This window comes from Scyliorhinus torazame, chromosome 19, assembly GCF_047496885.1.
Source record: "Scyliorhinus torazame isolate Kashiwa2021f chromosome 19, sScyTor2.1, whole genome shotgun sequence".
Lineage (NCBI taxonomy): Eukaryota > Metazoa > Chordata > Chondrichthyes > Carcharhiniformes > Scyliorhinidae > Scyliorhinus > Scyliorhinus torazame.
The window spans coordinates 63,450,446-63,463,954 of record NC_092725.1 but is presented as its reverse complement, the minus strand read 5'-3'; the positions used below and the strand labels follow the sequence as shown (position 1 = coordinate 63,463,954).

Genomic DNA, 13,509 nt, shown 5'->3' with positions numbered 1-13,509 from the left:
TCAGTCAGGAGTGAGAGAACACAGACTGTCTTTGGGTTCAGTCAGGAGTGAGAGAACACAGACTGTCTTTGGATTCAGTCAGTAGTGAGAGAACACAGACTGTCCTAGGGTTCGCAGGCAGGAGTGAGAGAACACAGACTGTCATTGGGTTCAGTCAGGAGTGAGAGAACACAGACTGTCTTTGGGTTCAGTCAGGAGTGAGAGAACACAGACTGTCTTTGGGTTCAGTCAGGAGTGAGAGAACACAGACTGTCTTTGGGTTCAGTCAGGAGTGAGAGAACACAGACTGTCTTTGGGTTCAGTCAGGAGTGAGAGAACACAGACTGCCTTTGGGTTCAGTCAGGAGTGAGAGAACACAGACTGTCTTTGGGTTCACTGTCAGGAGTGAGAGAACACAGACTGTCTTTGGGTTCAGTCAGGAGTGAGAGAACACAGACTGTCTTTGGATTCAGTCAGGAGTGAGAGAACACAGACTGTCTTTGGGTTCAGTCAGGAGTGAGAGAACACAGACTGTCTTTGGGTTCACTGTCAGGAGTGAGAGAACACAGACTGTCTTTGGGTTCAGTCAGGAGTGAGAGAACACAGACTGTCTTTGGGTTCACTGTCAGGAGTGAGAGAACACAGACTGTCTTCGGGTTCAGTCAGGAGTGAGAGAACACAGAATGTCTTTGGGTTCAGTCAGGAGTGAGAGAACACAGACTGTCTTTGTGTTCACTGTCAGGAGTGAGAGAACACAGACTGTCTTTGTGTTCACTGTCAGGAGTGAGAGAACACAGACTGTCTTCGGGTTCAGTCAGGAGTGAGAGAACACAGAATGTCTTTGGGTTCAGTCAGGAGTGAGAGAACACAGACTGTCTTTGGATTCAGTCTGGAGTGAGAGAACACAGGCCGTCCTAGGGTTCACAGGCAGGAGGAAGAGAACACAGACTGTCATTGGGTTCACTGTCAGGAGTCAGAGAACTCAGACTGTCATTGGGTTCACTGTCAGGAGTAAGAGAACACAGACTGTCATAGGGTTCATTGGCAGGAGTGATAAAGTAGAGACAGTCCTGGGGCTCTGTGGGCCTCACAGTCAAGTGTGATAGAGGAGAGGCAGTCCTGGGCTGCGGGAACTATCCTACAGGGTTATTCATGGTATGCACATAGTACTCCCTCTCCAGGAAAGGGCAAGGGCGGGACTCTCATATGGGATAATGGCCAGCTTGGTGTGCAGGTCATTGCCACAGTCCATGTCCATTGCCTTGTCTGGCTCTGTAAGGGTCGGCAGATGGGATAGTAATAGTAATGGTGGTGGATGACACATGCAGCCTGTATTTGGAAGGCTGGTTATGTGGAGCTTTATTGGTGAGAGTCTCCTGTACAGGTGACCATGCACAGACTCTCTAAATGGGGAGCGATGAAGCCCACATGTGGCACGGCCATGTCACTAGCGATGGGCTGGGGGGCTGAATTTTGACCACAACAACAATGGGTCTGGTATTACGAGAGGCTGGAGAATAACAGGAGGGAGCTCTATCTTCATATCGTGAGGTTACAGATAAATATCTATGGTGTGGAAAGTGAGAGAGAGGAAGCATCAACCCTTGCCTCAAATTAATATTGAAGAACCAGTACCTTGCACATTAGAATTAATGGCCCAGTTGTAAATTGAAAGTAGAAGGGAATCTGCTAGGAAGGGGTCTGAGGCAGTCTGGGAGGAACACGCTGCTAGAATAAGAGGTCCATTCTGGGGACACCCTTTAACTTGTTGGTGCCACAAAATTAAAATGGAGTCAGAGCTGAGAGAAAGGAGGATGATCGCCTTGAGAAAATAACCATTGTGTTATAACCTGCCTGCTTACCATTGGCTGGGGACTAATGACAATCCCACAATCCTGTGGGAGTATGAACTCCCCAGTGAGGGGGGAGGAGAAATCATTAGCCGACTCCTGTTGGGAATTTGTACTGGATATTGTATGAGCTAGGTATGGAATTCAGAATCATAGGTTTTAGTGAAATGATAAAGCAGATTTAGGTGAGTAGTGAAATGGGTATGTAACCTATGTAACCTAATGTAATTTAGAGTAACCTCGTGTGACCTAACGTAATCAAACATAGAATAGATGACCTAATGTAATCAAGTATAGTTGATATGATCAAAGCAGAAGACCCAGAAAAGTAGTATAGCAGTCACTAATTAACGAAGGCAAACAATAGTCACTTGGGGGAACAATGAATACTGCTCAGTGGCTCACTTTAGTAGTTGACCATAATAAAAAAGAGAGAATAAAGCGAGCAGGTGTTTCCACACATTCGGCCTAAGTCAGCTAAACCACGATTGTTGCACAAGTAGAGAAGTGTAGATAAGGGCAAGAGTTATAACCACCATGGTTTAAGAGACAAAGAGAGGAAAAAGGAAGCGACCAATCTTGAATAAGACAGATAAAAGTCAACTAAAAACAATGGTGGCCAAAGCAAGGTCCGGCTGTAAAGTAAGATAAGAAAGATAAGAATCTTGAGATACGGAGCTGAAATGTACATAAAAAGACTGTAAGCCTGAGGGCTCATCGGATTGTTCCGGACATCCCGATTTTATTCTCTTGTGCTAGGTGAATAAAGTCTACTGCTTGGAAGATTGCTGCTCAGACTCTCTGTTTTAATCGGTGTAAACGAATTGTCGTCCTGGGGAACCACGACAAAATTGGCGCTGCGAGCAGGGTTGGTGAGAGATCGCCCAGAAAAGCATCTGGAAGGAGTGGCGGAGGCGGAGGTCCGACCGGGGCTGGACATCCCAAAGCCGGCATTCTGACAGCAAGGTGAGCAGATTTGTATTGCATGTAAATCCTTGTTGTCGGAAAAGGGATCTCGAGGCCCGGCGCACCCGGCTCTCTGCTGGTCCTGGATCTCCCCAACCCAAAAGATATCCTGCATAGGTAAAACTAAATTGTGTAAAATATTTTGAGAGACTGAGTCTGATCTGAAGAGTAGAGTTTTGCATGCAAAAGCGCGCTGAGAATACTGTATTGTATGTGAATGGGTAAAAAGTGAGACGGGAAAAAGGCCGAACGCTAAAGTAATGCAATTAGGTTAAGTCAAGCGGTTTGGAGCGGGTTTTCAGGTTACGACTTGCCCAGAAGAGAGTAAGTGTGGGAAAATCTGCCAGTTCAAACCTACCCAGGGCCTCGGGTAAGGGACGTCAACCGAGAGGGAGAGAGATCAGTGAGAGATCGCTCTCTGACCTAATACGGTAGTCAAAAGCACAGGAGTGGAATCTAACCCAGAGAAGGGGATTAGCAGCTAGAATAGAGGAAGTAAAAGACCAATTTGAACAGACTGATCTGAGGTAGCGGCGTGGAGGACAGAAATAAGAGGGAGAATCGGAACACAGGTAGGGTAATAACTAACAACTTGGAAAGATTACACTGACAAAACCGCCTAGTGGCGAGATTGGTACAACCGGTTGAGAAGAAAAAGTTAGGGGATTAAAAAGGATAATAACAAAAACGGAAGCAACACTGGATTGGAAAAAGATTACACATATAACTAACTTAGAGGAGATAAAGAATGAGTGGCCGTATGTAAACTGGGAAGGAATAGCCGATAGGAATTGGATAGACGAAATAAAATTGGAAACTCTAGAGAAATTAATAAAGGAATCCGACCGATACAGGGTTTCTGTACACATAGACGAGCAAGTGAAAACCTACTACCCTATAGCCCGGGAGAGGAAGATAGTGCCGGGACAGGGGACTACGGGGAAGTGGATATCGGGACCCCGGTTAGAGTTACAGATATTGGCAAGGGAAACCCAAAAGAAAGGTAAACAGGGGACTGAGCACGGAAAAATAATACAGCGAGTAATAATCACTGTGATACCTAACTCTGACAGATTAAGTGATAAAAATTGTGACAGTAGTCCGAAAAGACGAGTAATGGCACACAAAGTTAAAACACCAGTGGAGATATTAGGGGATAAGTTCCCAGCCCTCAGGGGAGATATAGAACACGTCTCTAAAAAGTGGGCCAAAAGAACAAGTAAGACCAATACACAGTGGCCGGAGGAAGGCACATGGGACATAGAGAGGTGTGGGGACCAGAAGGGAATGATAAAGAACTATAAAATTAAGGATACGTCGAGCAAAAGAAGGGAGAAGCGAGAAAAGGAGTTAGAGATACTAGCACTATTCGAACGAGAGGGGAAAGAGAGAAGAAGGGTATGGAGGGGAGGTAGGATGCAGATGCCAGTGCAACTTCAGGAAAAAGCAGAATTGGAAGATCCAAACGTAGCCCCGCCCCCATACTTAGGGGAACAGAGCTCCACGGGACTGTACCCAGTTATATCAGGCACAATGAATTTTGAGGGAGAATATAACATAGAACAGATGACGAAGGAGGAATGGGCACAAAGGGAGAGAGAAAAGAAACAAGGTATAGAAGAAGCGGCTAGGAAAACAGAAGAGGATTTGGATGGGCTGAGTCAAAGGAGAAAGGAGTTGGAGGAAGAAGTAAATGTGGTAGAACTTTTGAAATGGGCAAAGACGGTAATGAAAGTGGATAAGGAACGAGAAGGGAAAGGAAAGAATGTTAGAAAAGAATATGAGTGGAGATCAGAAGATGATCCCTCCGAGTGTGGAAGTGAGACATCACAGGGAAAAATAGAAGGAAAGAGAGTCGGAGTGAACAGAGAGGAAAAAGAAAGAGAGGAAATATGCTGGGAAGTGCACAAAGAGGCAGACAGACGAAGATTGGGGAAAACATGGATGTGGAAGCACCCAGAGAAAAATAGAATAGAGGGAAAGATGGAAGGAGAGACAGAAGAAAGTAGTGAAGACGAAGGGGGACAATCAGTGTTAGGGGAACAAAGAAAATCAACGCGGAAAAAACACAAACCTGTGAAGTTTCCAGCTGAGGATAGGAGAGAGAAAAGGATGCTCCCGGTGATTCTGAAGAGTGGCAGACTGCAGTATATCCCTTGGTCAGGTCAGGATTTGCCTAGTTTAATTAATGAATTACCCAATATTTTGGATGGAGCTGGAAGGTGGATTGGACAGTTGGAGGCAGGAATGGTGGGAAAAAGGATGGCACTGGGCGACATCAAAGCTCTCCTGACAAAGGTGCTAGGGATGGACCAAATGGCGGAAGTAATGAGACGTGCTGGCATCCCGACCGCAGCTTATGACCCAGAGGTAGATGGGACACTCATGGACCCGTATCGCCACGACATCTGGCAGGCACTGCGGGATATATACCCCAACCGAATGGATGTAAAAACCCTAAGGGGAGAGCCATTGGGTGAGGAGGAGAATGCAGCTGTGTATGTGGAAAAGCAACTAAAAAGATGGAGAAGGGACACGGAAAGGGACATTCTAATAGACCCGCTGACCAACTCCATGTTCCGGGCTGCAATCCTAGAGGGCTTGCCAGTCTCAGCTAAGACAAGACTGGAGGAAGTAGTGGGCTTGGACTCAAAAAGCTACCGAGAGTTTGTGGATTATGTTGCCCATGCAGTAGAAAGACATCGCAAAGATGAAAAGAATGCAGACAAACAGCTGAAGGAGATACAACGTAAACTCCTTCAGGCACAATTGGAGGAGATCAAAAGCAAGGATAAGATAAAGGCAAAAGAGGATCTCGCACCCAGAAAAATAGCACCGATGATGGTGGAGCAAAAGTCAGAGGAAATACCTGCACCAATATTAGGGGGGAGCGGAGATGGAGGCCGGCCCATCATAACCTATAACATTTCTGCCTTCCCACTGTCCATGAACCCAGAAGCCTATGGCCTAAATTATCAAAACCCATACGCCCTGCAAAGTCAGACTGACTGGAATAGAAATGGGAAAGGACAGGGAGGTGGTAGGCCACCCTATCAGAATCAGAGAGGACAGGGACAGGTTAGTCATCAGACTCCGAGACAGGGACCATTGCCTGGCCCTTCAGGTGTGTGTTGGGGGTGCGGGGAGGCAGGGCACATAAAAAGGAATTGCCCGCGGAATTCCCACAGGCAGGGAGAAAACCAGCAGCAGACAGGCCAGCAACTGATCCAAGTGTCGCCGAACAGCATCCCGATGTTTCAAGGGCCGGTAAACCATCAGAGTTCCCCATAGGGAGGCCCAGAGAACCCCAAAATGGTAGGACAGTACGTACAAATAACAGAAACCGCAGAGCAGGAACCTATAGTTAACGTTAGAGTAGGAGGGATCGAGGTCCCCATGATGATAGACACCGGCGCCACATGTACGTGCATACAAACGAAATATGCGGATCACTTACCATTGTCAAACCAGTTTGTAAAAACTGTGGGGTTCTCGGGGAAAGTAACATTAGCTCGAATGACGACGCCGGTGCCTGTTACCATTGGAAATAAGACTACCCATGTACCTATTTTAGTATGTGATAAAACTCCTTTAAATCTATTGGGAAGGGATGCAATCCTAGGTCTAGGACTGAAATTAGAATGCACTGAACAAGGAATTGATTTGATGGGAATGTATCCACTTGAAATACCAGGAAAAGAAAGGGTTAATGTATATTGGTTGGGAGATATAGAGGAACAAGTTAAAAAACAGATATGGGAAGTTTGGGGAAAACTTATAGACGCCTGGATACCACAAGCCAAATGGCCAAGAACAGAATTACACAGTACAATGATATTTGATGAAAAGCAGGAACCTGAGGTACAGGAGAAATGGGAAAGGGAGGCGGGACGAGAACAGGAAATAAAGTCAGGAAGTATTTTAATCGGACTAGAGGGAGCGGCCCTCACAATCGTTAGGAATGAATGGGTTGACAAATGGTTCTCTGTATCTGGAGCGGAGCCACATGTCACATTGAAAGTGAATCCGGGATATAGATCAAAAGACCTAGGACCAATGGTGTTGAGAGCACAAGACTTAGAATTTGTCCAGACAGACAATGTAGATATTTGGACGTCCAGCGATGGACAAATGATGAAAATAATTTTGGATGTTAAGATGCTTGGGAAACCAAAGCAAATAACAATAGGAGTGCAAATTGAGAAACAGGAACTGGAGTGGAGAGAGAGTTTAGAGCAGGATTTGAACTCCCTCCCGCAGGAGTTGTGGTCCAGACAGGACACGGATGTAGGGAGGGTCAAAACCGCTAATCCAGTTGAAGTCAGATTAAAGACAGGACGCCAGGGGCCTTATAGGCCGCAATACCCAATCAAGACAGAAGCAATTGAAGGAATTAGAGAAACGATTAAGCGATTGATAGAAGCAGGGGTATTAAAAGAAACCCGGAGCAGGTGTAATACACCGCTGCTACCGGTAAAGAAGGCGGACGGAGAAAAATGGAGATTGGTGCATGACCTCAGAGCAATTAATGAGGTAGTGGAAGATATGCCAGTAGAGGTTCCAAACCCTTACACCTTGTTGACAAATATACCACCTGAAAGTAGATGGTTTACTGTGATAGACCTATGTTCGGCATTTTTTAGTGTGCCGTTAGCTCAAGAAAGTCAGTATCTCTTTGCATTTACGTTCGAGGGGAAACAATACACATACAATAGGATGCCCCAAGGATTTAAACACTCCCCACATGTATTCAATCAGGTGTTGAGAGCAGATTTAAAAGGAGTGCAGTTGGAAGGAACACTGATACAATATGTGGATGATTTATTATTATGCACAGAAACACAAGAACAATGCAGGAAGGATAGTTTAAAACTATTGGAAAGACTAGCAGAAGGGGGCCATAAAGTATCCAGGAAAAAGCTGCAGCTGTGCCAGAAAAAAGTAGAGTACTTGGGAAGAGAAATATCAGCAGGGCAGAAGGGGATAGCTTCTCAGCAGATAGAAGCTGTACTAAAAGTTCCGAAACCACAGACGGTGGGACAAATGATGACATTTTTGGGAATGACAGGATTCAGTTCAGAATGGGTGGAAAGCTATGCGGAAAAAACGCAGGCACTACGAAAGGTAATGAAGGAGGCAGGGTGCGAAGAATTAAGAACCAAACTAAGATGGGATAAAGATGCTTCAGACGCATTTGAGGATATAAAGAAAGAGATGGCACAGGCACCAGCATTGGCTTTACCGACCTATGACAAACCCTTTGACTTATTTGTGAGTAACAGAGAAGCCGGATTTACTACAGCAGTGTTAACGCAGGAAAATTGCAAGGGTAGACGAAGGCAGGCTGTAGCATATTACAGTACCAAGCTAGACGACGTAGCAATGGGATATCCTCCGTGCTATCAAGGCCTGGCAGCAGCTTGGTGGGCGTACGAAAAGGCAGCTACAGTCACAATGGGATATCCGATAAACATACATGTGTACCATAAGGTAGCTGAATTGATTGAAAAAGGGAAGTTTGTTCTGACGCCGGCTAGAATTCATCATTTTCAAATGCTGACCACATTCCCGGACATTACGATAGTGAAGTGTAATAGGGCCAACCCAGCTGACTATATGCCATTACCACATGAGGGAGAGGAGCATGAGTGTGTAAAAGAGACAAGAGTGTTTATGAAACTGAGGAAAGACTTGAAGGCAGATAGATTAAGCACAGAAGAGAAGAGGACGTTGTACGTTGATGGTTCGTGTTATAGGGATCATAGGGGAAATCATGCTGGCTATGCAGTAGTTGAACAGAGAGGGGAATCATTTGAGGTAATAGAGGCAAAAGAATGTGAGCAGCCATGCTCAGCCCAGTTAGCGGAGCTTGAAGCACTGACCAGAGCATGCGAGTTAGCAAACGGGGAAGCGGTGGAAATTTATACTGATTCGGCCTATGCCCACGGGGTCTGCCACCTGTTTGGGGCAATATGGAAGCAAAGGGGATTTATGAAAAGTGGAGGAGGACCAATACACCACGAAGGTCAAATCAGGGCTTTAATAAGGGCCATGATGGGTCCAAGGGAATTAGCCATAATTAAGTGTCAGGCGCATAAAAAGGGAACGGATAGCATCACACAGGGAAACACCAAAGCCGACAAGGCAGCTAAAGAAGCGTCAGGATGCATTGAGGCTACGATAGCCCCAGTAGAAATAGCAAGGCCACACCCAGGGCCAGGTGTGGGGAATATCGAACCTCAAATCACATTAGACGATGTGGCACAGTTACAGGAGGAAGCCCCTGTAGCTGAAAAGACAATGTGGAAAGGTAGAGGAGCAATACAGGGACAACATGACAAAATATGGAGAAATGGGGAGGGATTGGTCATAGCACCCACATCATTACTAACCATACTAATCAGCGAAGCACATGGAGTGGACCACTGTGCAAGAGGAGAGGTGGCTAGAAAGATCAAGAAGGAAGGATTCTGGTCACCATACCTGCAAAACTCAATTGACTACATACTAAGTCAGTGTGAGGTGTGTGCTCAGAATAATATCAGGAAGGGCATTACTGCCCCAATAGGGCATATACCCATTCCCGAAGGACCATTTAAACATCTATGCATGGACTATGTGGATATGGGAAAGGTGGTGAGGGGGAAAAGATACATGCTAGTGATTATCGATAGATTCAGCAGATGGATAGAAGCAACACCATCCAAAGATCAAGGATCTGGAACGGTGATTAACTTCCTGTCAAAAGAAATTATCCCAAGATTTGGCATACCCATGCAACTAAGTTCAGATAATGGATCTGCTTTTATAGGAAGGGCACTGAGAGAGACGCTCTCAGCGCTCCGAATAAAGCAGAAGTTTGGATGTGTGTATCATCCTCAATCCCAAGGAATGGTGGAGAGAGCAAACGGGACCCTTAAGGCTAAAATAAGCAATATTTGCAGCGAGACAGGGAAAAACTGGATGGATGCTCTGCCATTGGCTCTAATGCAGTACAGGAGTCAGGAAAACAGAATCACACATTTGAGCCCACATGAAATGATGACAGGAAGAGTAATGCCGGTGCCAAAGATCAGGGGAGCAGGGGGCCCCGCGCTGGAATGTTTAGATCAGGACGCAAGGGAGTATGTACGACAATTAACTATTATACATAGAACTATATTTGAACAGGAAAAGGCCAAGGAGGAGGAAAGCCCTGCAACGGAACACCAGATCAAACTTGGAGATCAAGTATACATCAGGAAGTTCCGGAGACGTTGGAACGAACCGAGACGAGAAGGACCGTTTGAAGTCACCAAAGTGTCTCCCACGGCGTTGCAAGTAGAAGGCAGTACACTGTGGTATCACGTGAACCATTGTACCAGAACGATAACAGGGGTAGGGGAGAGAAGGGAGATTGAAGACAGTGGCAGTGCGGATAGAAGTAGCAGCGAGGAAGAGATAGAACTACACGGGGAGAATCGTGGGGAGGAGGAACAGAGCCAAAGTAGAACAGAAAGAGTAGAGGATGATGAAAGTAGTTCTGTGCATGAGCTGGCTGATGATACAAATGCCCAGCCTGGGCCTGTTAGTCAAGGTGCCGGGGGAGGTGAGAACAGGGAGGGGGCCTCGTTCCCCACCTGGGACTTGGAAACTATTTCCTTTGAGGACTTCATTGACCCGTAACAAAGGAAAGTGGGATGCAGAGGACATAAGGGTGCAGAATCAGGAAGGTGGAGTATTAAGACAAGCAAGACGTAAACGGTCAGTGAGCACAGATACTATGTGGGAGAAAGCACAGAAAAACATCTGGTGGAAATGGGCTGAGTATACTGGTAAGAAAAACAGTGATGGGAAAGACTGTGTGATATGTGCGGCAGAAAGACCACGCACCCAAGTAACTGATATACCGTGGGGATCAGGAGACTGTTGGACCATGCTGCTAAAATGGAAAAAGGAAAATTGCCGTACATATAACACATACACACAGACATATACGCATAAGAATCAGACTTACACGTATGAGACGATAAACTGTTCAGGATCCGCATGTGATAACCTTTGTAAGGGGAAAATGCCGAGGTGTCAATTCCTATGTATCCTGCGTGCTGGGGCAAAAAAGCGCACCTACCATGTGGCCCACGATTGTCCAATATGGCCAAAGACGGCAATGGACGCGGCCCCAGAGGAATGGAGGGTGGAGCCCAACTTACAAATCCAAGATTGCTATTGGAGGGAAGGCAGCACGGGAAGTAGTTTGGGAAACTACACAGGACAGTGTGAAAGGATTTGGGATATATCCGACATCCGTAGTCTGCTCAACCCTGCTGTTCCCGCCCGGACAGGGGGAATGCCACCCGCTCCTTATCTATTAGAAAATCAAGTAAATCAACTGGCCGATCTCTGGTGGCTTTGTGGCCCGGAAAAAGGGCTGCTGGCTCGATTACCACTGGATTGGAAGGGACTATGTGCCCGAGTTATGCTGGCCCAGAGCACTGTGATACTGCCGGTGGAAAACGGCATTAAATCACAAAGAATTAAGAGGGCATATACCCTTGACCCTAACGTACAAATGGACGCAATTGGACAGCCCCGAGGCATCCCGAATGAGTTCAAAGCTAGGAGTGAAATAGCCGCGGGGTTTGAATCCATCCTTTTTTGGATCACACCCAACAAGAATACTGAGTGGATCAATTACATCTATTATAATCAGCAGAGGTTTATTAATTATTCAAATGCTGCCCTGGAGGCCTTGGGAGAGCAGTTGGATGCGACCAGCAAAATGGCGTGGCAAAATCGACAGGCATTAGATTGGCTCCTGGCAGAAAAAGGAGGTGTGTGTGTTATGTTTGGGGATCAGTGTTGCACATTTATCCCTAATAACACTAGTCCAGAGGGGTCATTTACACAAGCCATGAATAAGTTAAAGAATCTTGCGAAAGAAATGAAAGAAAATGCTGGGTTTGGACATGGGGTATGGAGTTGGCTGGATAGAATGCTCGGAAGATGGGGGGCATGGTTTGCCAAGGCTGGAGCTGTAGCAATCACAACAATAATCATTCTGGGATTAATATTTTGTTGCTTTCTACCCGTCCTGAGATCCTTCCTTACCAGGGTGGCAGCACGGCAGATGGTGACTCGGGTGATACGCAACTCACGCTCAAGAGGAAAAACAGAGGAATGGGGAAACTTTGAGCCGCCCCCGCTGAGTGAATTTACCATGACCTTGGTCGAAGTTGAAACTCGTCACTCTGTAAACTAACTACGATAGTGGAAGATCGTCTGGTGACAACGATAAGCACCTTGCTGAAATCCGCGGGGGACCAAGAGAACTTAGTCTGTACACAGGAATCAGTCTTTTTCCCTTCCCTCGACAAGGGTGGGAAGGTTTTTGGCTGATGACTGTCAGGAGCAGGCAATCTGGGGGAGCAACCCAAGAATCAGAACCTGGATAAACACATTATGATAAAGTTAGAACAGGGGCATTGATCCCTGACCAAAGTATTCGGCTCCTCCACATTGCCTGCAAAGAGTGATTAAAATAAAAATGCGAATGGGATCAAGCGAGGGGGTTATTTGAGCTTGGTAATTGAGATGAGGCTAGGAAATAGCCTCAAAGGGGGGACATGTTGGGAATTTGTACTGGATATTGTATGAGCTAGGTATGGAATTCAGAATCATAGGTTTTAGTGAAATGATAAAGCAGATTTAGGTGAGTAGTGAAATGGGTATGTAACCTATGTAACCTAATGTAATTTAGAGTAACCTCGTGTGACCTAACGTAATCAAACATAGAATAGATGACCTAATGTAATCAAGTATAGTTGATATGATCAAAGCAGAAGACCCAGAAAAGTAGTATAGCAGTCACTAATTAACGAAGGCAAACAATAGTCACTTGGGGGAACAATGAATACTGCTCAGTGGCTCACTTTAGTAGTTGACCATAATAAAAAAGAGAGAATAAAGCGAGCAGGTGTTTCCACACATTCGGCCTAAGTCAGCTAAACCACGATTGTTGCACAAGTAGAGAAGTGTAGATAAGGGCAAGAGTTATAACCACCATGGTTTAAGAGACAAAGAGAGGAAAAAGGAAGCGACCAATCTTGAATAAGACAGATAAAAGTCAACTAAAAACAATGGTGGCCAAAGCAAGGTCCGGCTGTAAAGTAAGATAAGAAAGATAAGAATCTTGAGATACGGAGCTGAAATGTACATAAAAAGACTGTAAGCCTGAGGGCTCATCGGATTGTTCCGGACATCCCGATTTTATTCTCTTGTGCTAGGTGAATAAAGTCTACTGCTTGGAAGATTGCTGCTCAGACTCTCTGTTTTAATCGGTGTAAACGAATTGTCGTCCTGAGGTTACAGATAAATATCTATGGTGTGGAAAGTGAGAGAGAGGAAGCATCAACCCTTGCCTCAAATTAATATTGAAGAACCAGTACCTTGCACATTAGAATTAATGGCCCAGTTGTAAATTGAAAGTAGAAGGGAATCTGCTAGGAAGGGGTCTGAGGCAGTCTGGGAGGAACACGCTGCTAGAATAAGAGGTCCATTCTGGGGACACCCTTTAACTTGTTGGTGCCACAAAATTAAAATGGAGTCAGAGCTGAGAGAAAGGAGGATGATCGCCTTGAGAAAATAACCATTGTGTTATAACCTGCCTGCTTACCATTGGCTGGGGACTAATGACAATCCCACAATCCTGTGGGAGTATGAACTCCCCAATGAG

At 45.7% G+C, this 13,509-nt stretch overlaps 1 protein-coding gene across 2 annotated transcripts; it reads left to right on the top strand.

The window, feature by feature from the left end:
* The first annotated feature begins 1,934 nt into the window (after nt 1-1,934).
* Nucleotides 1,935-13,084, top strand: LOC140396173 (uncharacterized). 2 transcript variants are annotated; one of them, XM_072484427.1, is made up of 2 exons: nt 1,935-2,795; nt 9,966-13,084. In XM_072484427.1, the coding sequence occupies exon 2, from the start codon at nt 10,303-10,305 to the stop codon at nt 12,034-12,036; it is 1,734 nt and encodes a 577-aa protein (XP_072340528.1). In that variant the 5' UTR covers nt 1,935-2,795; nt 9,966-10,302; the 3' UTR covers nt 12,037-13,084. The 2 variants fall into 2 exon arrangements, with proteins under 2 accessions (XP_072340528.1, XP_072340527.1); XM_072484426.1 differs by having other exon boundaries at nt 1,935-2,912.
* Nucleotides 13,085-13,509: the final 425 nt, after the last annotated feature.

What these genes read in the sequence shown, in the direction of transcription:
- LOC140396173 (XM_072484427.1), top strand. Translation starts at nt 10,303, where the DNA reads ATGATGAAAGTAGTTCTGTGCATGAGCTGGCTGATGATACAAATGCCC.